The 24,232-nt window shown below is 36.3% G+C and overlaps 11 protein-coding genes across 11 annotated transcripts; 5 read left to right on the top strand and 6 right to left on the bottom strand.

The window, feature by feature from the left end:
* Positions 1 to 32: 32 nt before the first annotated feature.
* C9374_007927 (uncharacterized protein) lies at positions 33 to 3,377 on the bottom strand (the record flags this gene model as incomplete). Its single annotated transcript, XM_044697946.1, has 3 exons — positions 33 to 433; positions 501 to 2,543; positions 2,693 to 3,377. The coding sequence occupies 3 exons, from the start codon at positions 3,375 to 3,377 to the stop codon at positions 33 to 35; spliced, it is 3,129 nt and encodes a 1,042-aa protein (XP_044546041.1).
* A 525-nt stretch (positions 3,378 to 3,902) lies between these two features.
* On the top strand, positions 3,903 to 5,009 carry C9374_007926 (uncharacterized protein; the record flags this gene model as incomplete). Its single annotated transcript, XM_044697945.1, has 1 exon — positions 3,903 to 5,009. One exon carries the CDS (start codon positions 3,903 to 3,905, stop codon positions 5,007 to 5,009), a length of 1,107 nt encoding a protein of 368 aa, XP_044546040.1.
* A 239-nt stretch (positions 5,010 to 5,248) lies between these two features.
* Positions 5,249 to 6,881, top strand: C9374_007925 (uncharacterized protein; the record flags this gene model as incomplete). Its single annotated transcript, XM_044697944.1, has 2 exons — positions 5,249 to 5,370; positions 5,597 to 6,881. 2 exons carry the CDS (start codon positions 5,249 to 5,251, stop codon positions 6,879 to 6,881), a joined length of 1,407 nt encoding a protein of 468 aa, XP_044546039.1.
* A 143-nt stretch (positions 6,882 to 7,024) lies between these two features.
* On the top strand, positions 7,025 to 8,125 carry C9374_007924 (uncharacterized protein; the record flags this gene model as incomplete). Its single annotated transcript, XM_044697943.1, has 1 exon — positions 7,025 to 8,125. One exon carries the CDS (start codon positions 7,025 to 7,027, stop codon positions 8,123 to 8,125), a length of 1,101 nt encoding a protein of 366 aa, XP_044546038.1.
* Positions 8,126 to 8,281: 156 nt separating this feature from the next.
* C9374_007923 (uncharacterized protein) lies at positions 8,282 to 9,019 on the bottom strand (the record flags this gene model as incomplete). Its single annotated transcript, XM_044697942.1, has 1 exon — positions 8,282 to 9,019. One exon carries the CDS (start codon positions 9,017 to 9,019, stop codon positions 8,282 to 8,284), a length of 738 nt encoding a protein of 245 aa, XP_044546037.1.
* A 299-nt stretch (positions 9,020 to 9,318) lies between these two features.
* On the bottom strand, positions 9,319 to 10,811 carry C9374_007922 (uncharacterized protein; the record flags this gene model as incomplete). The annotated part of the gene is made up of 5 exons (XM_044697941.1): positions 9,319 to 9,592; positions 9,720 to 9,907; positions 10,006 to 10,157; positions 10,355 to 10,441; positions 10,589 to 10,811. The coding sequence occupies 5 exons, from the start codon at positions 10,809 to 10,811 to the stop codon at positions 9,319 to 9,321; spliced, it is 924 nt and encodes a 307-aa protein (XP_044546036.1).
* Positions 10,812 to 11,164: 353 nt separating this feature from the next.
* Positions 11,165 to 13,470, top strand: C9374_007921 (uncharacterized protein; the record flags this gene model as incomplete). The annotated part of the gene is made up of 2 exons (XM_044697940.1): positions 11,165 to 11,324; positions 11,414 to 13,470. 2 exons carry the CDS (start codon positions 11,165 to 11,167, stop codon positions 13,468 to 13,470), a joined length of 2,217 nt encoding a protein of 738 aa, XP_044546035.1.
* A 91-nt stretch (positions 13,471 to 13,561) lies between these two features.
* On the bottom strand, positions 13,562 to 14,668 carry C9374_007920 (uncharacterized protein; the record flags this gene model as incomplete). The annotated part of the gene is made up of 1 exon (XM_044697939.1): positions 13,562 to 14,668. One exon carries the CDS (start codon positions 14,666 to 14,668, stop codon positions 13,562 to 13,564), a length of 1,107 nt encoding a protein of 368 aa, XP_044546034.1.
* Positions 14,669 to 14,885: 217 nt separating this feature from the next.
* C9374_007919 (uncharacterized protein) lies at positions 14,886 to 18,105 on the bottom strand (the record flags this gene model as incomplete). The annotated part of the gene is made up of 3 exons (XM_044697937.1): positions 14,886 to 17,836; positions 17,996 to 18,030; positions 18,101 to 18,105. The coding sequence occupies 3 exons, from the start codon at positions 18,103 to 18,105 to the stop codon at positions 14,886 to 14,888; spliced, it is 2,991 nt and encodes a 996-aa protein (XP_044546033.1).
* A 558-nt stretch (positions 18,106 to 18,663) lies between these two features.
* On the top strand, positions 18,664 to 20,754 carry C9374_007918 (uncharacterized protein; the record flags this gene model as incomplete). Its single annotated transcript, XM_044697936.1, has 1 exon — positions 18,664 to 20,754. One exon carries the CDS (start codon positions 18,664 to 18,666, stop codon positions 20,752 to 20,754), a length of 2,091 nt encoding a protein of 696 aa, XP_044546032.1.
* An 85-nt stretch (positions 20,755 to 20,839) lies between these two features.
* C9374_007917 (uncharacterized protein) lies at positions 20,840 to 23,980 on the bottom strand (the record flags this gene model as incomplete). The annotated part of the gene is made up of 1 exon (XM_044697935.1): positions 20,840 to 23,980. The coding sequence occupies one exon, from the start codon at positions 23,978 to 23,980 to the stop codon at positions 20,840 to 20,842; it is 3,141 nt and encodes a 1,046-aa protein (XP_044546031.1).
* Between the last annotated feature and the right edge of the window lie 252 nt (positions 23,981 to 24,232).

Here is a 24,232-nt window from a genome sequence, read left to right as displayed (position 1 = left end):
GTTGTACTGTAGTATGATTATTCATTGGTTGATTAATATCTCTCAAAATAATCTAATAAAGCTCCATTATCATTAAAAACTTTCACTTTCACTCCATTCACACCGTCGCAAGTTACTTCTTTGTAGTTGTGAGCTATTTGTCGAGTATAGAATAAATCTGCAACAGATGTCGTAACGCTTGATAGTGATCTAGCTAAATCTGCACCCATAGAGCCATCTCCAACATGAGTGGTACCTAAAGAGAAGGAGCAACTCGTTTGATTTTGCACAAGCACATTTGGCGACACATTGACACCATTGTTTGTTGCTGCTGTGGCCGCGATCACCTTTGTTCTCTTGTACGATCGATCATAACCCTCAAATGCAAGCGTTACATTGTGAGTGGTAAAGAGAGGTGACCAATAATTTCTACCATTTCTTGATAATTCAGTGTCTAATAATATTTAAGCAAAAAATGGTTGAACTACTGATTTAAAAAAAACACACAAAATATAACTTACCAAAATCTGAAACTGATGGATACAGTGGCATATTATACATGACCATTCGATACTTGTCAACTCCACTCGAATATTTCGAAACAATAAACGATTGTTGAGATTCATGACTTTTTACCACATGACTATCTAATACCATCATGGAACATGTCGTTGAGTTTTCATTGAAAATATAATGCATGTGTGAAAATTCTTGTGAAGCGCCCGTCTTGTTGATTTCATGTAAAATAAATGCTCGATAAGGTCTTAAATCATTTTCTGAATTGGCCTTAAATCTCCAAAATAATGTTTCATGATTTCCAATAGCTGTCAATAATGGAATGGAATTATTATTCGAATCAAGTGCAATGGATTGATATCTCGATAAAAATTTCACCCATCTTCCATAACATGTTAAAAATCCATTATCAAATGCAATATTTCCAGTAAAGGCAATAAAAGATGGATTTGAATTTTGAATGGCCTCTTTCATCATATTGAGAGATTTGTCATTAAATCCAACTTCTCCACTCACAATAAATTTAATTGGATTTGCCATCATATTTGAAAAGGTTGTCCACTTGCTGAGTGTAGAACTTTTCACAAGTAGAGTTTTGTAATTGGAAGTAACATTATTTGTAAATTCACTCGATAATCTCTCAACAATGGTGAAATAAAATGTTGAAAAATAGTATGACGTTTGTGGAGTGAGTGCACTCAATTTACAAGTATGGACATAACGTTGAATGAGTTCTGCTTGAAATTCGTTTAAATCTTCCACACTACATGTTTGTAATTGTAACAACATGTCGACATTTGTTTGATTTCGATTTGCCTCGCTCAATAAAGAATTCAAAACTGTTAAATTACTATAGAGAGCACTTCCATCTAGTAATTGTGAAACACTTGATTGTTGAATGAATGCATTCAATTGCGTTGAATTTTTCGAATAAATCACAAAAGAAACTCCTTGAGGTCGAGATTCTGTGAAAAATTTCACAATCATTTCTCGTTGAGGTTTTTCTGGAAGCATGAGTACTTGAGAACATATGGTTCTCTCTCCACACACCGAAAGGGATTCTCTCGAATTGACATATCTTGTAAAAGTGGTTGAAAATTCAAAATCATTCAAACAAATACAAGTTCCATAAAAGAATGAAGTCAACACAATGGTAATGACCATGGCTAGAATTAAATAGAGAATGAAGAGAATGAATCGATTCACAATTCCGTATTGAATGGATTTAAAGTAAATTTCGAAAGGAGAGGCCAATCGTTTGTGTAATGAACGTTCTTTCTTGTGGAAAGATGGAGCTGTTGTGGAAAGATGATCATCTTGATAGACTTTTGGAGGTCCATCGAGTAATTTAAATTTGTGAATATCCACATTTTCATTGACATCTTCTTGTCGTAAAATGACGAGTTTGGTTTGTTGACGTTTCACACTCGTTAATTCATCCATATGAACGGTGACATTCATTTCAATATTGTTGGTATTTCCAGAATTGATATTTTCACTACTACTCGTTGGAAGAGTTTGTAATGAACTTGTCACGACACTAGTAGTAGTACCATTCGTATTCATTGGCATTAATTCAATTTGTTGATCGTATCCATGAGTGGTTGCAGCATTGGATGGTGTCGAAGGAACAGGAGAAGAAGCAACCACTGAATTTTGATCATAGGTGTGAGTCGATAATTGCATTTGTGAAGATTGTTGTTGAGAATCTCCAATGATGGTGTGAACTGCTGCTGCTGCTGCTGGATGACTATCTATGGAAGTAGGAGGAGATGGAGCACTTGGATCAAGAGAAGTATTGTTTTGAATTTCCTTATGGTTGGATGATAATTCGTGATTAAGCGTAATGGTTGGAATAGTCTCGTGATGTTCGGCCATGCTTTCACGATAGTCATTGTTTGGAGAAGTGACGTTGGATGCTTCTTCTTCTAAATCGACCATGGAATTGAGTTTGTCATGAATTAATCGATAACGAACTCCATGAAGTACTGTAAGGATGGTGAGAAATAAATTAATGGCAATACCTGCACCCCAGTGAAGATATTGAACTAGAAAATTTACAATATTCCAAATTTTTAAAGAGTGTTATGAATAATCAATTTAAAAAATATAAATAAATATAAATAAATATAAATAAATAATTCAATTCTCCATACTAAATCCTACAACTGCTTAATTGACCATTCACATTACTTACATGCCACCAATGATGAAATATAAGTAATCAACGCATATGCCATAAACAACAACAACACATTCTCCACAAAATACAACACTTCCATTCCAATCCAACACTTCAATGATTTGTTCCATGCTCCACACGTCCATTCCTCACTTTCATCTTCATACGCAAATGGATCAAATTGTAATAAAGTCGTCACACCTCCAACTCCGACGCCACCGACCATCGAGTTACTTGTTCCAGTAATGGATTCAATTCCATTCATACTCACTCCTTGAACCATGAGTCCACTCTCACCATGTTGATTCGAATGAGCAAGAGAATTTCTAGAAATTTCAATTTGATGATCATCGGCAATGTTAATGATCGCAGAAGATCGCTCTTGATGGATGGCATTTGTTGACACTTGTGGTGAAGATGCTGCTGTTGTTGATAAATGGAGTGTTTTACGTTTCGAAGCATGTTTTCCGTGTTGTTGTTGTTGTTGTTGTTTCTGTAATTCTTCCTTGTCCCGAGCTTGTTGCTCGAGTCGAATTTTCTTTTCGACTTTGTGTTGAAGACAACATCGAATGGTGAGGACAATGAAATACAATACGGTGAAAACAACGAGAATGAATGAACTAAAAACAATGCTTAGGAGATAGACGGTGAAATTGTTGCTTCTGAAAATGTCTTCGATGGCCATCGAAGAGGATGACATTTTCGTAATTTTTTAATGTACAGAGAGAAGGATTTGGTAGTGTTTGGATGAAATTCAGCAACACAACAACAACACAGATGGAAAGGGTGTGTGTTGTGTGTGGTCTAGTTGTCTGTTTTTTTGTTGTTGAATTTGAGAATAAAAAAAATTGACAGGTTGACAAGTGGCAACAGACGAAAAGGAGTTCGTTTTAGAAAGTTGTGAATTGAACCATACTCTTCTTGTTTCGTCATGACGATCCAAGTTCAATACACAATACCCCTAAATGAAGTAATTCAATAAGATAATAACATCACAATCTTGTTTAGAAAAGATATCGTCTCGAAATCGATTGAACCAAAGACACGAGATCCGAGTTTGAATTGTAAAAAGTTTTTTGTTGTTTTTAAAAAAAATTTGTTGTTTGCGTATTCTCTCTGTTGGTTACGTATCGGTTCATCATCCCATTCCGCGCGAGAAGACTTTCGAGAAGATTTTTCAACAATAATTATTTAATCATCATCAACTAGTAATAATCATAACAAAATGTCCATCCTACAACAAATTAAAAACATTGAAGATGAAATGGAAAGAACCCAAAAGAACAAGGCAACAGCCTACCACTTGGGTACACTCAAAGCTAAACTTGCCAAGCTGAGAAGAGAACTCTTAACCGAGTCGACTAAAAAGAAGGGAGGTGGTGCTGGTGAGGGATTTGATGTAAACAAATCGGGTGATGCTCGTATTGGATTGATCGGTTTCCCTTCAGTAGGAAAATCAACACTTTTAAACAAACTCACAAATACCTTCTCAGAGGTTGCATCCTATGAATTTACTACATTGACCTGTATTCCGGGTGTGATTCAATACAAGGGTGCTAAAATTCAATTATTGGACTTGCCAGGTATTATCGAAGGCGCTAAAGATGGTAAAGGAAGAGGTAGACAAGTCATTTCCACAGCACGTACCTGCAATTTGATTTTGATTGTTTTGGATGCTTTGAAACCACTCACTCATAAAAAGAAGATTGAATATGAATTGGAGGGTTTCGGTATTCGATTGAACAAACAACCACCAAATATTACATTTAAAAAGAAGGAAAAAGGTGGTCTCAATATGATGTCCTCAGTTCCTCTCACTCATTTAAACCAAGATATCGTTAAAGCTATCCTCACAGAATACAAGTGTCCTAACGCAGACATTATGTTTAGATGTGACGCAACTGCTGACGAATTGATTGATATTATTGAAGGAAATCGTGTTTATATTCCTGCAATTTATGCTATGAACAAGATTGATCAAATTACCATTGAAGAATTGGACTTGATTGACAGAATTCCTCATGCATGTCCTATTTCTGCTCACCACGAATGGAATTTAGATGGACTGTTGGAAAAGATGTGGGAATCATTGAATTTGATTAGAGTATACACAAAACCTAAGGGTCAACTTGCAGACTTTAGTGCCCCAGTCATTATTAGACGAGACAAGAGTACAGTTGAAGATTTTTGTAACAGAATTCACAAACACATTATCAAACAATTTAAATATGCTTGGGTGTGGGGTCAATCTGTTAAACATCAACCTCAGAGAGTTGGTAAAGAACATCAATTACTCGATGAAGATATTGTACAAATTATCAAGAGACTCTAATTAAATGTGAAATTTTTGAAATTGCACATTATTGTCAAGCACCTTGAATTTCCTCTATCATTGGGCCATGTATAGCTATACATGTTGTTCTTGTTTGAAGAATGTGCACTCGCTCACATGTTTCTTCTCTTTCATCCCTTGTTGTGTTCAAAGAAATGTTGGAAGGGTTCGATAAAAATTCTTCTGCAAAAAAATATTGAACAAAGCCTGTTGCCATCATCACTTCATCTCTCCGCAACATGTACGTCCTTTTTGAAACACCAGCAGGCTATGCCCTGTTCAACATCCTAGATGAGGGTAAAATTACCTCTCCAACCTCGGTCGATGAAATGTTCAACAATACTTCTAAACTTCATAAAAAGTAAGTTTTCTTTTTGATATTTAGTATTTGGTTGGAACGAGAAATTCATGATGATGAAATATTACGATGCTGTATGGTGAATTCACCATCATTATCAATTGATGCTATTCCGTACCTTTGTACACACAAAATGAACAACCACCGATGAATATATCATACCAACAACAACAACATGAAATGGTATCGTTCTTTATCATCACTTCTCATGATATCAACAACAAAATAGTATCAAACTCAAATCCTTTGAAAACTTCAAAGATACCAATGAGGCTCTCAAAGCAGCTACAGCTATTGTTGAATCAAAATTGGATAAAAAGTTGAAAAAGTTCCTCAAAAAGCAACTCTCTGAAGCTGAATCAGCAAAATTGGCAGTGTGTGATAAATCACTTGGAGCAGCCATTAAAAACAAACTTGGCATTCAATGTATTTGTGATGACTCTGTCGTTGCATTGATGAGAGGTATTCGTAACAACTTGAGTAATCTTTTAGGAGATGTTGCCACAGAAAAGGATTTACAAAGTATGGCTTTGGGTCTTTCTCACTCACTCTCTCGCTACAAACTCAAATTCTCACCAGATAAGATTGATACAATGATCGTTCAGGCCATTTCATTGTTGGATGATATTGATAAAGAATTGAATATTTATGTGATGAGAGTTAAGGAATGGTATGGATGGCATTTCCCTGAACTTTCAAAGATTTTGCGTGATAATAATGCTTATATTAAGACTGTTTTAACACTTCAAAATAGAAACAATGCTCAAACGGCACCATTGACAGATGTGTTACCAGAAGATTTGGCAAATGAAGTTAAGGAAGCAGCTATCGTTTCTATGGGTACTGAAATTTCACAAGATGACATTCTTCACATTTCTAAATTGGCTGAAGAAGTAGAAAGTATTACAGCATACAGAGCAGCTCTCTTTGATTATTTGAAAAATAGAATGCAAGCTATTGCACCAAACTTGACACACTTGGTTGGAGAATTGGTTGGAGCTCGTCTAATTGCTCATGCAGGTTCATTGATGAATTTGGCAAAACATCCAGCAAGTACTGTTCAAATTTTGGGTGCTGAGAAGGCATTCTTTAGAGCTTTGAAGTCTCGTCACAACACACCCAAGTATGGTTTGCTCTATCATGCCTCCTTGATTGGTCAAGCTCCACAAAAGTACAAGGGTAAAATTGCAAGAGTGTTAGCAGCTAAATGTGCCATTTCATCCCGTGTGGATGCTATGGGTGAAAAGGAACAAGCCACCATTGGAATTGACTCGAGAGAATCTGTTGAGAAACGTTTGCGTGAATTGGAGAAGTATAACAATGGCTCAAGTGCTGCTTTCACGAAGGGACAAAAACAAACTGATTCTTCTCAACAACATCGTTCAAAGGATCACCGTGGCAAAGTGAAGGGTGCCAATGCCAAGTACGATGAAAGTGCTGATGCTTCTACCCAACCAAAGAGAAAGAGAGATGATTTTAGCAATGATAAGAAGGATAAGAAGAAGAAGTTCTAAATTGAATTCTTTTTAGTTTGGACAAGAAGTTGTCAGTAAAAGTGTTATTTCTCAATCATACTATTATTATGTTCATGTGTGTTGGAGCTTTGGTTCTCTGGAAATTTAACTTTGCTGGATTGCATGCGCCACCAGATGAAAAAATGTTCAAACCAAATTTGCATCATCTCCAAAGAGTTGTTTCTTCCTCAACAACAGCAAGCACACAAAAACGAGTTCGATTACGAGACTATGTAAAATCATTCATGAGCAGTGATGGAAGATTCCGAGTGAGTCTCATTGATAGTTCCGATTCACTCAAATCATTCATTTCTCGTTTTCATTTGAATCCTCACACCAATCCTACTCATCATCAAGCCTCTCAATTGATGGGACAATGCATTTCTGCTTCCATGCTGCTGAGTTCGTTGTTGAAAGGAGAGGAACGAATTAAGTTAGAAATTTATTTACATTCCGATCATCCAACCATTCATCATGTGGTAGCAGAGTCTATTCAAGTTGGAGAGGTGAGAGGATTTATTTCCTATAAGGAAAATCCAAAGGATTTTGTGGATGATGAATTACATTCTGTATTTTCAGTGTCTCGAATCTTGATGGAACATTCAAAGCCAGTCATGAGTTCATTGCCTTTATTAATGCAAGGTGAAGACAATGTAGATTTAAGGAGAGATTTTCAAGAATTCTTTGACAAGTCTGAACAAATACCTACTGCTTGTACTTTGGTGTGTAAACCAAATCAGGCAGCAAACAGCACGACACAAGAAGGTTCTTCCACTAACAGTGGTATTTCACAATCACCGCCTCTGCTATCGTATGGAGTCATTATTCAACGGTTGCCTATGAGCGAATACAACAATACAATCAATGCCAATATTCAATCGAGCGTTATTGAGGAACAATTACAGGATTTTAAACGAAAATTAAGGGAATTGGAGGATCAAATTGTGACCCGACAAGATATTCATGATCAGTTATTTTACAAATTTTTTGTGCCAGAGGATGCATCTACTGTGAGATACAAACCAATTGATTATTATTGTCGATGTTCGAAAGATAAGGTCTTGGAAGCTGTGTCGCATATTGGATTGGAAGAATTATGTGATATGAGAAGAGAAATTGTTGAGGGAGGAAGAGAAACTTTTGATTCCACGTGTGAATATTGCAATAATACTTATCATATTGATGAAGTGGATTTGGGGATGTTAATTGTCAAGGCATCAGACAAGGGCTCATCTAACCAGTAGGATAATTCAATATTGAGTGACAATTCAACAGAAAACTGCTCATGATCAACTTGTCACAATGTCCAAGTTTGAAAACTCAATCACTAATATTCAGCAACATGGTAGAATTTTAAAAATTAATAGTACCAAGTTATTAATTATTATTTTACAAAATTACTAATGATGATGTTGATTATGAACCATGCTTGCTGAATTGGTATTCTGTGTACCCTTCATCTTGCTCAAACTCTCACTTCTTTTTCTTGTCAATTGTCTAACCATTTCTTGAGAACGTTCATATTCTTGCTTATCTTTCAAATCCTTTCTACTTTGTTGATAATGATAGAGTTTGTTTCTGAAAAATCCTAGTGCCTTCTCCAGCATTTTCATGTCGCATTGCAAAAATTCATAAAACCTTTCGTCGCCACTGAAAACCGAATCGGAACAAATAAACTTGAGTAATTCATCCAATTTCTCTCGTCTTTGTTCGACCACTTCCTTTGATAATTTATTAGTCCAAAACCATGTTGATTTGGGAAAGATGTGTTCCATGGCTTCAATTTCCTTCACTCTCTCGGGATACTTTTCTGCTAACTTGTTTTTCAAATTTGCAAATTCCGAGAAACGACGAAATACAAAATGAATGGATGCATCATTCTCATTGACAACCTTAATTTCATAGACCGTATAACGATTATCATGAATGAGAGATTGATGTTCTGGATCTTCCTCTCGAGTTTCCGTACCAATGATGGTTGCTTTGAATTTTGGTAATAAAATTGGTTGATGATCTTCGGAAGAGCTTACTTGTTGTGGATTCACATTAGGATTCAAAGGAGTATCAATATCATCATCATTTCCTTCTTCTTGTACGTATTTTCCTAATTCAAGATCTGTCGTTGGATCCATAGACATTGTTCGAGAGAGAGAGGTGTGTTTGTTTGACGGTTGTTGTTGTGTGTGGTGCACCAATGTAAAATGTTTTTTTTGAGTTTAATTTTAGTACCCGAATGATAATGTACTTTTTGGGTGAAACACAGTTTTTTTTATATATAAATATATATATTTGATGGCCATGATAATTTCCTTTTGGAATATAAAGAGATTCAAATATGTTGAATTTTTCAACACTACATGAATGTAATAATCTGAATTATGGCTTGATTTTTTGCATCTCCTTTTCTAGAAATGAATGTTTTTCACTATTGACACTTTTATTTAGATGCATCCAAAGGGCAAATATATTGCACAATGGACATGTCATCTGAAACTGAGAACAAGGCATCACCAACGCTATTGAATGCAAGACCCCACACTTGATCTTTGTGTTCTTCAAAACTACGAATGCATTCCAATGTTGATAATTCCCATATTTTGACTTGTCGATCCGATGAGCTTGATGCAAAATGTTGAGAATCAGGAGACATTGCTAAACTCAACACAAACGAATGATGATCACTCAGAGATTTCACAAGTGAGCCAGAATTACTGTCATTGTTGAGGTTGTTGTATCAGGAATCCATTGATGAACCATTGAATATCATTTTCGAATTCGTGTGTTATAGGTGTTGTAAATTATTTAACATAATGTGAAAAACAAATCAACACGACTTACACATCATACACATTAATGTGCTTATCATCTGAGGCAGTCAATAATCTTTGTGAATCATTGGTGAATACAATACTTCTTACACTCATAGAGTGGCCTTCCAAATGGTGCATTAATTTGGAAGTTGAAATATCAAAAACACAAACACTGCCATCATTTCCACCACATGCTAAATACTTTCCACATTTGCTCTATGATCAGAATGACAATCAATTCATAAAAGTGTTGAACATCCATTGACACATTGTAAATATTTCCGCAACTTGTTGTCAATGTATTTTTCACTTACATAAGCAACTTGTAAAATAAATGTCTTCTTTTGAGTATCTAAACTTTGTTCCTTTTCTCCAGTTTGTGCATTGAAAATATTGACATTTCCAGATCGAGTACCAGTTGCTAAATGGTGGCCATCAGCGCTGAAAGCTAAGGTCCATGATTCCACTATCAGGTGTAAAATAGTTTTCATAATAATAATGTTAAATCAGACAAGGGAGTGAAATATGGTGAGTGTATTCGAAAGAATCCATGAATATATGTCAATGTGTCAATCCAAATTCATGTCCAAAATCGTACACAATTTCATATTCAATGGTTTAATATCATCTCTGATTCTTAACATAAAAAAGTTAAATACCTACGAGGAGCTGCTTCAATCACAACTGTAGATTTTCCCTTCTCAATATCCCAAACTCTAATGACGGAATCCATTGAACTTGTTGCAACCACTAATGCGGGTCCCAAAATCATTCACGATCCCAATATTTCATCATTTTTGATTCAAGAAAATTTAAAGAAAATTCCATGATGATGAATTCATCAAAATTCATTAAATTCTTTATATTCAACAACAACAACAACTCAAACACACTTACATTTTCCAGTCGGATCACTCACCACCGATACAATTCCCAATCGGTGTCCTTCCAAAGTCAAAACCAATTCCAATGTATCTTGCCTCCAAACCTTAACGGAAGAATCCAAAGAACCAGTTACGAGAATCATCTTGCTATCGGAACCAGTATTGGCACACGTGATGGCTACAATTCCGTCGTTATGAGCCTGTTCAATACGTTCATTTCTTACTCGATAAGCCATTTTTTTTAAATTTCAATAAATTATTATTTTATGGCTTTTCAATTAGTTTTATAATTATTTTTATTTGTAACACACGTTGATCGAATTGTTAAAAAATCATTCAACTCGCTTGGAGAAGAGTAACAGCACGAGAAGAAGCGTTCATTTTCCAAGTCAGCCATTTGGAAGTGGGATTTCCATAGATCAGGTCATCTTGACGACATTTGACGGAAAAAAATTGTTGGAATCCATATCTTGACATCTGCCGTGTTGTTTTGAATAATGAATTTTCATCATCATCATCAACCAATTGCATCCTTGTAACACAACCACACACCTCGTTCATATTGACATTTGGCATTTCCCGCATCATCATGCCAGGTTTTTTCAAATCCGTTTCGGGAAGTAGAAATCAAGACAATTCTTCAACGAGTGTCATGTACAACGTCGAAGATATTGACATTCATGAATGGACAGTCGATGATTTTGCCTATTGGCTCGCTCAAAAGAATTACAAGAAGAAAATCATCAAGAGTAAGTATTTCCATTTTAAATATTTTACAAAATATATACTTCTAAATTGGAAATAATAATAATAATTGAAAATAATATTGATGGAATAGTATTGAAAAAAGAGAAATGGAATGGAGATTCATTGATGGAATTAAAACAAGAATCAGATCTCAATCTCTCGAAAATTCCTTCCGGAGTTGCAAAATCCATCTTTGCAGATATTCAAATATTGAAACAAAAACAAATGGAAGAAAAGGAAAAGTGTCCAAACAAACCCAAACAATCAGCAGATGAAATTAGAAAATCTATTCGATTGACAACATCCGTTCCAACTCAACCAGTGACAGTGTTACCAGTGACAAGTGACAATAGCCATCCTGGCTCAAACAACGAAGAAGTGCATTTTGTTGGACCGACTACTTCCTTGACAGGGTCATTCCTGATTAATAATTTGAATAAGAAAAGAGATCCAAGTATTCACAGAGGAGCAATTATCATGAGAAGCAATAGTTCTTCAACGAGTCCACAAACAAATTCACACAAATTCAATTCACCTTCTTCGAAGAGTGCATCCATATCCAACTATTCGAGTAGTAGCAGTAGTAGTAGTGAAGGATTAATTTCTGAAATTAATGAATTGTTAAATGATTTGAAAGGAGGAAATTCTGAAATGGGAAATTCATCCAATTCGAATGTAGTGTTGAATCATAATCCTCCTCTTTCGAACAGCTTGTCCTCTCATTTGAATCATTCCTATGTGATGGGAAGTGAGTTTTCATCATTGGCTGTTCAAGATGATGTTCAAGAATGTCCACCCTATGAGATTGACAGCATGAAATTGAATCAAAAACAAGATTATAATTATTGCCATGCTAAAATTGAATCCATGATTCAACTTCGAGTGAATGAACTGAAAAAATTACAATCCAATAGTAGTAATAGCAGCAGCAATAGTAATCAAAACCATCATGCATCACTTCACAACAAGAATTCACTCGTTACTCCTTCTCAGTTGAATTTACAAGAAATTACTCAAAATTTAATCATTCCTTCTCGATTTTCATACAAGTATTTAAATCCAGCTCGATTGTTGAAAAATCTCATTTTGGAGAATAAGAAGAGTCACATTAGTTTTTTAAGAATCAAAATTGCAGTTCGAATTTTAAATTCTGATGAAATTGCAGAATATGTCAAATTATTACAACAAGCTTCCTCCAACCATGAAGAAGATTTACAATCTCACCAATCGTCATCGTGTTCAATTACTTTATTAAGCTCTAGAATTCAATACGCTGCCTACACACCTGCTCTCATTATTGGACCTTTCTTTTTAGAATGGACTCGTTATGGAATGGCTGTCGTGCGACATGTGAAAAATGTCACTGCACATCATGTCATTTTCTATGATGCAAAAGTAGTGAAAGGAAATGATGAAATTGCATCACTTCTCTCGAAATTATCCGAATGGGCATGTTATTGGAATGGACAAAAAGATTTTGATATTTTACATGCTCATGGTTTTACTTTTTGTAAAACAATTTTGGAAAATATTGAATGTTTGCATGATTTACCATCTCATGTGAAAGAATTTTTGGATTTATTTAAATGTTGTGGAGTGTGTGGAAATACAGTATCTTTGAATGGTATGCCAGAATTAGAAAAATGTGTCTCTGAATTTGGAAGTGAATCTTTAATATCGAAATTGAATCGAATGGGAGGAGAAAATACTTGGTCAAGTAGTAGTAGTAGCAACAATAGTAGTAGTAGCAATAGTAGTATTACATTTACCAATCAACGAGTATTTAACGAATTTACATCCATCATTCAACAATATTTACCCAATGGTTATTTAGATGATCACAAATCACTCAAATATCAATTACAAATGATTGAGAGAGGATTTTGGTATGATATGGAACGAAATGGACCAACCATGTATAATGAACCTTTATATGTGAAGATTAGTAACAATGGAGAAGATGGTAATCATGAAGAGGTCGAGGAAGGAAGTAGTAATGGTACTTCCAATAATGAAAGTGGTTTAATCTGTCAAGCCATGTTTAACTCGAGCGGTGTATTGGAACATGCATTTCACACCAATGATGAACACAATGTGCATACCGATTTTGAATTTAGTAATTATCGAGTGGAATTTCCAAAACTATAAATATCGCGTGTCTCTTGACCTTGCATCCAGTTATACCTATACATTCCAATAATGACCAATCAAGAATAACAAAGGTTGTTAATTGGAATTTTTATTGATTCGCCAAACTCGTCGACTGAACAGAACACATGAAATGTTCAGTCGTTTTCCTCACTAATCGCTTCAAATGACCCAATTTTTTCACACCCAATTTTCTAAAATCATCCTCTGTCATTTCTCGAATATCTTTCATGGTACATAGTTTTTTCTTTTTGAAGAGAGGCCAATTTTCTGCCATTTCATTCTCTTCAAGAAATGTTTGAACTGAATATTGTTCTGCTTTTTGAGAAAATTCAATGGCCTTCGAAAGAATCCAAATTTTAAAATCTTCACTTTTTCTTAAATGATGAAATGCTTCTTCTTTCATTTGTGATAATACTTCATGGTAGAGAGTGGTGAGAGCTTTCTTGGCTTCTTGTTCACAATTGGATAGAGATGCTTGTTTCACATTTGTTTTCAACTTGGAACTCACATTCAATTGATGAGGAGAGTCATCTTTTAAAAATTGTGTGAATACAACTTGACATAAACTGGTCCAATGAGGTTCTCCTTCAGAATTCGTTGTGTTGATGTCCAAATTCATCAACATGGTTTGATTCATCAAAGAAGAAGAAGGTTGCAAATGACCATGTCGATGACGAGAAGCATTTTTCACACTTTCCATAATAATGTCATTGGAAGGCCATTCATTCTCTTGGTTCATGATCAATTCCGAGTAGTAGTAGTAGTAGCTATTACTCTTTTCGCTCCAATCGCGAGTACTAGTACTCACATGTTGGTTCTGAAGTGATGGTTCGCATGTTCTCGAACTGGAGTTTATATTTTCCTTATTTAGAATTTCAAGATTCCGAGTCATAAAAGGTTCCATAATTTCCACAAACAATAATTGTTCTTCATTTCGTAACGACTCTAAATATTCTTTCAATCTTTGCTTTCCATCATGTTGCTGAATAAAACTTTCAAAGTTATTGTATGTTTTTAACAGATCGGATACATTTGAGAATTCATTAGATGAACTCACTGAGTGACTACTAATACTGTTACTACTATTACTCGATGGAACAAAAGTTCGTGTCGTAATGGAGGAAGGACAGACAATTGTAGAAGAGGATGAGCGATCGAGATACGTGTCGTTGTTTTGTGGTTTGTGTGTAAGCATTTTGTAGGTGTTGAATGGTTGTTATTTTTGAGACTGATCATCAAGTTGTCAAGTTTGAAACAATCAGAAATTCAGAGTGTCATCTTTTTTCGACGTAATTGTTTTCCTTTTTCAGAAAGGACTCCTTTATCAAAATTGTTGTGTCTCCTTTCAAATTGAACAAGCGAGATTATGGGACAATACTAGTAATGATGATACATCAATCCATGATGGATCCTCAATGCATGGAAAATCCTTGTGAACCGCCATATCTCAATGCCTTCTTGAATCTTTCAGTCATCTTTTCAAGAGTTTCATATGGTGGAATATCAATTCGATTTAAACAAGTGTGAGCCACTGGTAAATATTCTGTTGAAACGTGATGCCTCAATAAACACAATGTAAAGGGTGGAGAGAGTCCAGAAAATCCTTCACATGGCAAACAGGACGTTCCTGTCGCGAATTGTAATAACTGAGCTTGTTGAATGTGTGAAAATTCTTGTTCGAGCATTTTCCAAAAGAATTGTACGGTAGGATGATGTTCTTCAAATCCACCCTCGTAGAATGTATGTTGTCGCCATTCAGAGATGGAAAATTCTGTACTTCCACAAAGTAATAATTCCAATTCGCTTTCATTGAAAATGGTAAGATATTCGGGAGGAATAACTTCGTAAATTCCTTCGAGCAGCTTCTCGACTTGCGGTCGTACCGATTCCACTAATTTCCATTTAGCGTAAGCTTCAACAAATTCATACTTGTTGTCATCATTCACATCAATTTCTTCTCCATTTTCACACAATTCATAGACATTGTTTTCACCAAAATCGTTCAAATCTGCAGTAAAGGTCATTTCCATAATACTGTCGATATTGTCCAAGAGCAACATCTTTTTGAGAGATAGGTACATGGTGGGTTCTACGGCTTCCAAATCTTCAAATGTCACAGGTCTTCCAACAATAAGTTTAAAAATTACTTTGGAAAAGTGAGTATCCATTATTTTGTTATCAGAGAGTGCCTTTCCTACGAGCTTACCAATGAAATGAAAATATTGTAAATGATCAGCATTGACAGCTGAAGTAGGGTTTGGATGATAAGTGTTAGCATGCCCAGTTCTCACAAATAAGGCATTATTAGGATCTAGAATTTTGTGTGACAACAAATGATAGAATTCTCTTGTAACTCCTCCCACATCGAAACCTTGCTCTCCAGCAAAATAAACAAACATTGGTTTCATCAAATCAACGCCTTTGAGAATGGAGAAATTTTTGCAAGCATCATAAACAAGCTGTTCTCTCCGCACAAACACGACAGTTGGTTGCAGCAGGCCCTCTCCTTTCAATTGCCGTAACTTGTGATAGAATAATTCTTTTCGTGTTTCATAGTCCAGTTCTCGCTCACTGTCTGTATAGATCACTGATGGAATTGAGAAATTATTATTGCTTGAATTGGTGTTGTTACATCCATCAAGACACAAGCTGGCAATTGCTTTCATTCGCTCAGCAATACTCATAACGTTTTGGGGTACTACGGCGAGTTCAAAACAAATAGAATTGTTGTTGCGTTGAAATGGTATGAAAAAGTCATGATCATTTGTTACCTTGTCGTTGTTGGGAGTCATGATACTTCCTGAAGATTCATATGATTGAGCTGCCCCTTTTGAAATGTAGTATACGTCGTCTTGTTGCAGCGAGTGATGACTTGTGTTGTGAAATGAGTGTTGTAGTGAAATGAGTGAAGCAGAGCTCTCGTTGGATGCCTTCTCCACTTGTTGTTTAAAGTAGGTAGAAAGTCGTTCAATTTGGTCATCTAAATTTTTACATTCGCTCAAAGGTTGTGTGGAATCTAATTGTTCGATGGCATCTGCCACCTTATTTACAGGATAAAATAGAACTTCCACAAAATAATTAAATAATTCCTCATATTGCATATATACAGGTTTGTTCAGTGAAGAAATGCTATTCTTTGCATTGTAGATAACTGAAACATCAATAAATTTTACAAAACACCCTGATGTAAAGTAGAGTCGATTGCAAGATAAATCTCCGTACAAGTTGGTTGCATCCAGAATATTATCTTGAGGAAGAGTATGCAACAGAGTTAGCTCATTCAAATCATAAATTTCGAATTGTCTCTTTTCCTTATTCCACCCAGCTAAATAGGATCCATCCTCGGCATTCTCTTCTGTCATGATGCAAAAATTGGAAATTCCAACCAGCAGTGGATTCGATTTGTTGGACTCCACGTTGAATGAATAAATGTTTTGAGGTTGGCTCACATAGATACAATTTCCATATTGTGCAAAATAGTGACAATACTCTCTGCAAAGGTGAACTTTGACACAGGTCAGAGAAGATACATCCCATGCTCGCACCGTACAATCTGCACCAGTGGTGTATAGTATTCCCTCAGAGTGATTAAAAATCATGTCTTCCACCTTTTTGAAATGTCCAATCATTTTGGCAAGTTTCTTTCCAGTTTTCACATCATAGACAGAAATGGCACAATCATAACCAGAACAAAACAAATAACCATTTCCAACAGCAAGACAACAAATCCAATTCTCGTTAGAATCAAAGGTTTGAACACAATTTTGTGTTTCAATGTCCCACACTTTAACTGATCGATCATACGAGCCACTATACAGTAAGCCATTTTTGTTGTCAATATGAAAACATGTGACAGCTTTGGAATGTCCCTGAAATAGCTTGATGCAATCTCCAGTCTCTCGATCCCAACAACAAATTGTTTTATCCAATGAAGCAGTCCACACTCGATCTCTATTCACTTTCAAACATGTAATCCTATTGAAATGTTTAAATTTTTTAAAGTCCTTGACGTTTCTCATGACGAGTGGTTCGCTTGCTTTTTCCGATTTTCTCACAAATGAGCCAACTGATGTCAAATCTTCTTCATCGTCCATAGTATAATTTCCAATGATATTAGAAAGAGCTGATCGTGATGCCATCATGGATGCCGATTGAACCATATTTAATTGATTGGGATCCAAACTACTTGTAAAGGTTTTGAGAGTGGCTGTTGTTGTGGGTGAGAGTGGAGTGTTCACATGTCCGTTCAACAATTGATCGGGATGAATTTTAAATAATTTGAGAAGAAAGTTTTTCTTTTGTTTCAGTTCGGGAGATGACAATTCGGTGCTGTTGGGGTCGGTTTGCCAAAAGTTTTGAATGTCTAACGTTTAATCATGATAATGATGGATATTATATGGAATTATATTGAAAATTCATGATATTTTACGTAATTCAATTCGTGCACATGCGGAAGGACAAGATGTTTCATTCAATGATCTTTCATAAATTTCCGAATGAATATATCAACGGAATCACTTACCATCACCAGCATCTTCTCTCCCACTTGGACTTTGCCTATTAAAAATATAAAATAGAACCAAGTATTACAGACGATTCGTTCAATAAACTGTATCTTGACACTTACCCCATTTTTTTAGGATGTTGATGGAATGGGACGTATTTCTCCTGGTATTGCCAACTTCAGATGACACTACAAGGAACATCTTTTGAAGATACTTCCGTAACAACTCCATTGTCTGCGTCCATTTCCAAGTAATGCAAGAGGAAATCGGAAGTTTGGTGTTCGTTCAAATTTTATCTCGCCGAAACGATTCTTTTTTTGTAAACACAAGACCAGGAAAAAAAATACATCCAGTGTTGCATTGGTATCATCAACGTTTGCATGACAGTGTTATAAATATTAATCGTTAGACCAAGCCAGTGCGCACGAATCACAGTTGTTCAACCAGACAACAACCTCACAGTTGTATTATAGAAATCCCCTTATTTGTACATTATTGTAATTATAGAGAGATACCAAAAGTGTAAAGTCTTTCGTGCATTCTCTAAATCCTTCTTTAAATTAATTGGTTTTATTGGACGCTACCCTCAAGCGCATGATTCAAGCGAGTGAGTGAACCACTCAACCAACTTCTACAATTAATCTATTTAAATATTTACTCTATTGTAATATAAACAACAACAAGAATGCTTCATCCTTCAGCAGCCACATCAGCTGCTACTCTGGTAGCTTCCTCCTCGTCATCTTTGTTTGTTCCGACCACCACATCGACCAGCAATACAAATCACTCCTCCAATTTCAACACTAGAAATCATAACAGCAACAACCGTCGTGGTGTATGGCATCAACGCGTTGGCTCCTACAACAGCAGCACCACTACCAGTACTTCTAACGGCATGACCCATCAAGCATTAAGCAACCATGTTTCATCCAAAAATAATAATTCAGCTCTTCATCAAGGCAGCAGCAACAAGACCAATCACCAACTCCCTCATATTTGGAGTCATGAAGATTTGAGTTACTTTTTCAATCATGTGTTGCAAACGGTTCAACCCAAGATACCATCATCATCATCACCGGGCGATGAAACAAATACTCAATCATTAATTCCGAGCAGTTCGGGAGCAACCACAACAAACGTACCTACCACCACACGAAAAAGACTTCTTTCCTTTTCATGGTTTGAATCATCCACCTCTCATCATCGGCAAGAACAACAAACGCAAAATGATACGCCCATCTTGGAAAGGTCAGCTTCAACACCACAATTACTCTCTCATCTTCCAAATCCAATGGTAGGAGGGGGTAGGAAGAAGAAGGCTACTCTTGTTGCTTCGTGTGCGGTTTGCTCGGTGAGTACGAGCATCTTTCTCATGGCCATGATTACCTTCTTATTGTCCAATTTGTTCATGCATCCGGTGGCATACATGGCAGTCTCTTCCAAGCAACACATCTTGATGAGCAAGGATGGAGATACCTATCGGAAGATTACTCACTCCTCAAATATGCCAGAAGAATTAATGCAATTTCCAGATAATACCATTATGGGAAATAGTGATGAAGAAAATCATTTGGGAGCAAGACCTCATAGTAGCACTGCAGGAGGAGTAGGTATTGGTTTAGTACACAGTGGAAACCGAATGATTGATGTCTCCCGTTTTCACTTGCTGAAATCTGATCATCATGTAGCATCCAATCCAATGGAAACCAACAAGCAAGACTCTTCGTTTTTCTCTCAATCCACTTCGTTGCCAGAACTCTCATCTCTTCTAAATTCTCATCTTGAGGTGCATCCTCCATTTGCGAATTTGGAACATGAGAAGGGAATGAAGGGAAGTCACAGAGAACGCTTAATTGATTATATTGAGGCTCTACCATACAAGAATGATCCTTGGATTGATTTCAAATTGCCATACAAGAATGTCACATTTTCATCTGTTTTTGATAGCTCAATGAAATTACGATCTTGGTACATTCCAGCATCGAATATAGAGTCAAATAAGGCAGTCATTCTCGTTCATGGTGCATTCTATGACCGAAGAGATGTCTTGGAACATGTTCCGTATATTCACAAGTTAGGAGTTCACATACTTCTCTTTGATATGATTAATCATGGCGTGAGTGATGGCGATAATGGTTGTGCTTTGGCATGTCGTGAATGGATGGGTGTAATTGGAGCTGTCGATTATTTGGAAGGAATCATTCCCAACTTGGAGGTTGCTGTAATGGGAACTTCTACAGGAGGTGCTTCATCGATTATTGCAGCCTCACAAGATCCAAGAATTAAGGCAGTAATTGCAGAAAATCCTTTCGCAGATCGTATTTTGCAAATTAGAGACGTTTTGGAAGTAGCATTATACAAGAACGGTTGGAGTCATCAATTACCCAAATTCATGTCATCTGTGATTGAAGTCATCGGCAATTATATTCCTTCATCATTTATTAAGGTTGTTTCAGTATTGGTCAACTGGAGAATGTGTGATTTTAGAATGGGTAATCATTATCACACAGCTGAAGCTGTCAAAGAAATGTCACAACCCATGTTATTGATTCATTCCAAGACGGACAAGGTTGTTCACTTTAAACATTCAGAAATTATTCGCAGCTCTGCTGTTGGGCATGTAGAATTTTGGGTTGTCGAAGATGCACCTCATTCATGTATTCACAGGCATTTGCAAAATGACTTTGAAGACAGAGTGGTTGCCTTCCTCCAGAAACATCTACTAGGTTCCAACACGGAAGCAGCAAATACTTTGCCAAATAGCAACACCAATTAATGATATTGTGACTGGTTTGTTATTGGGATTGATCACTGGTACTTTTATGCAATAAATTAGAAATGCAACCTTTACATGGGATTTATCACTTCTTTTTCTGTTTCTTTTTTTGTTGCTTGTTCTTAATCGATCCAACTGCATTCAACACTCTCTTACTTTCAATACTGGCTGCTTTTTTCTTCTTTTTTTCAGCTTCATAAATAAATCGTTCTAAGGGAGTCATTTCCTCTACTTTTTTGTTTTTGAGGGCCTGTCGTTTCTTTCGTTCGGCCAGCACTGGTTTCAAATGTCGATCGGCTTCCTCTTGATCCATGTTCATTCTCTCAGCACAAAATCTGTAAAATGCGTCCCAATTTAATTTGACATGTGAGCTCGAGCCGACGCTGCTATCCACTTGTTGCTTGCTAGAAGATGCTGCAGCTACACTATTTCCACTCTTCTTGCTGGAGCTAGCACTTTTGCTACTATCACTACTGCTGGGAGGATCATCAATATCTGCCCATTCAAATTCTGTGAGTGAATTGTCAACAGTAGGCTTGATATATGCGTCAATAATTTTAGTATCTGGAAATGTATCTGGGAAAATAAATTTCTTCTTCGAGCCTCTGTAATTGTATTGAAAGTCTCCCTTATGTCCCCATGATTTTTCTGTTTGTCCTATATTATATGTATCATCAGCTACCCAAGCTTTGAATTCCTTCAATCCATAAACAATTTGATCAATATCATCCAAATCTGAGTCTTCAAACGATTCAGGATTAAATGCATCAAGTACTTGTGTTGCTGTCACTTTTCCAACATTATGTACACCATCTGTATAATCAGACCCTAGTAATAAAGCTAATTGGATTAAATGTGTACGTTTAAAACCTAGCTCTTTTTCAATATTTTCCATCTTGTATTCCTCAATAGTATTCTTATTAATATTCTTATTCGAAGAACCAAAAACATTTCTGTAAACACAATTGGCTCCAAACAAGAAAAGATCTGAATCTTCAGTAATAACAGCATCTACAAGTCCATTCTGACATAAAAATCCACATTGGGCATCTGCTTCAGAAGGTGACATCACGTACGGTATACCAAAATGAGCCAATAATTCCTTTGCAAGTTCCACGAGTGACAGAAATAAATTTGCAGTTTTGGAGTTTGCATTCGAAAGATCAATCATTGGATAGTCAGAATCGAAGAGATTTTGTTCAAATCTGGCAGCATTGAGATCTTGCAAGGAGACTTCTTCCTGACTAATCATGGGAACGTTCAATTGCAACAGAGAGCTTTGTTCATCTTCAAAGGATCGCTCAAAGCTATCTTCAAAAACTGCATCTTTTGTGGTCACAGTACTTTGAGAGGCAGTGATTGGAGTTGATACATTCGAAGATTCGTCATTGTTTTCTATTGAATGAATGGAAATGACATCGTCGTCATCATTGTGTTCTTCATAAATATCGTCTTGTTCCATCGCGGGAAATGGTCGCTTTTTGGTTTTTTCATTATCGAATTCATGAATTTCATCGTCATCTTCAATAATTTCTACAATTTGTTGTCGTGCCCGGTTCGTTTGTTGTACATCTTCCCATTCTTCATCCAAGACCATCTCATTCTTGACTTCTTCAAACTCATCGTCCTCTTCCTGATTCGAGAACGAGGATGTATTATTTACAGAACTAGTTGTTTTTTCAAATGCTCGTAATTCCTCATTCATATTCCGTATGGCAGCTGACAAATTTTCATTCTCATCGCTATTATCTTGCTCTACACTTGTTGAGAAAATAGAATCTGGAAGCATATCATCCTCTGTGATGCCATTTAGTGTAAATGTTATTTCAATATTTTCGTCTGCCGATGCATTGTTTTCACAGTTATTGTCTTCATCATCAACAATATGGATCGTTGTATTGTCACGGATTGGTTGGGATGGTTCGGTGGCCGTTTCTTGAATAGGTTTCTCTGTTCTTGAGAGAAAATTACTAAATCGAGTGATTGTTTCTTGGCTTAATTCACTTCGTTTTGTATTGGTTGGTGGAGAAACTTGTTTTTCTTTTGGAGGTGTATGTTCCATGAGAATAAATCCCTGATTTGGATTTGAAGCAAGTCGACCACCTGCTAATATTCGATATTCTTCTCGAGAGTTTTCTCGGACCACAGTTGATGAAGGAGTTAAATTAAGCTGAGACGACGAACGAGGCGTTGACAACGTATTTTCTTCCTCAGGGAAAAATCCCAATTCTTCCTCTTCTTGAGGTTCATCTTTTACAACAATCTGATCGTGTTGCGACGTTCCATGAGCAGAACTTTCTCCTGTTTGATTGGTTGGAAGAGAGGCTATTAATTGTTCGTTTTCAGTAATTTTCATTAACCGTTGTAATTGTATCGAAGCAGCACTTCCCTTAATGAATGAATGTAGCTGTGTTGATGAGAACCTTTCTGGAGTTTTTTCTTTCAATTCCTTAATGTGAGACAAGGAGCTGTGTCTCTTGGATGCCTTTAGTTGTTTTAAAATTTCTTGTTGCATCCCTTGTGGTAACGATTTAAAAACATCTGGGTCAATACCCGATTCCAGATCAATGTCAATAGCGAATGAGGTTTCATGATCGTTCGAAGCTGGAGGTATTTCTTCAAACTCTTCTTCGTCAGTATTAATCTCATAATTTCGAACGTCACACAGCAATGATTGTGTATCCTCTGTCTTTTCTGTCTTTACAGGCACGGTACTCTCAGAAGGTAATGCAAAATTAAAGGATGCAGGCTCCTCCTCGTCACTCTCTTCGGATTTCTTCATCTTTGGTTTTTTCATATTTTCTATCCTTTTTTTCGATGATGATCCGACGCTATCTTGTATAACCCGTGATAATAATTTCTTTGCAGCTTTCTTTAATCTAAAATTTTGTTTTGTCGATTTCATTCTCCTCCTCTGTAACGTTTTTTGTTTCACTAACGGTGTTGCACCATCAAACACAAACACTGGTTTTACATTGTAGTACAATAATTTACAAATTCTTTTAAACAATGCTCGGAGGAATCTTACTTGAAAAGTTTGGTGGTGCAAGTGCGCACTACCAGATCCTCCAAACATTGAATCATCATCCTCTAAACCCATTCCGAGCATGAATTGATGTAACCAAACGCTTATATCCACAGCAACTCTTTTACCCGATAAAATATCAAGGCTTTGTACACTGAAAGCAGCCGGACGTAAAAGTTTCCACAATTCTTTAACGCCCATTTTTTTCAAGTTAAAATTAAATTTGAAATTCATTTACGTCGATTGCGTGGTGGAACTGCTGCACCTGTTTGAAATTGGTGAAATTTGAGTTGTGCGAGAATTTGTGAGTACTTGAGGAAATACGAGAGCCATTGTTATTTGGTGACCCATTCCTCTTTTCAAGGAGCTAGACTCAACAAACTCGCTTGAGTTTCACAGTGTGTGTCACTCTTAATTTCGTAAAGACCTAGGTTACTCTTCCGCGTGTGGTCT

This window comes from Naegleria lovaniensis (genome assembly GCF_003324165.1).
Source record: "Naegleria lovaniensis strain ATCC 30569 chromosome Unknown tig031, whole genome shotgun sequence".
NCBI lineage: Eukaryota > Heterolobosea > Eutetramitea > Acrasida > Naegleriidae > Naegleria > Naegleria lovaniensis.
Note: the sequence above shows the minus strand (reverse complement) of the source record. Positions and strands in the feature narration are given on the sequence as shown.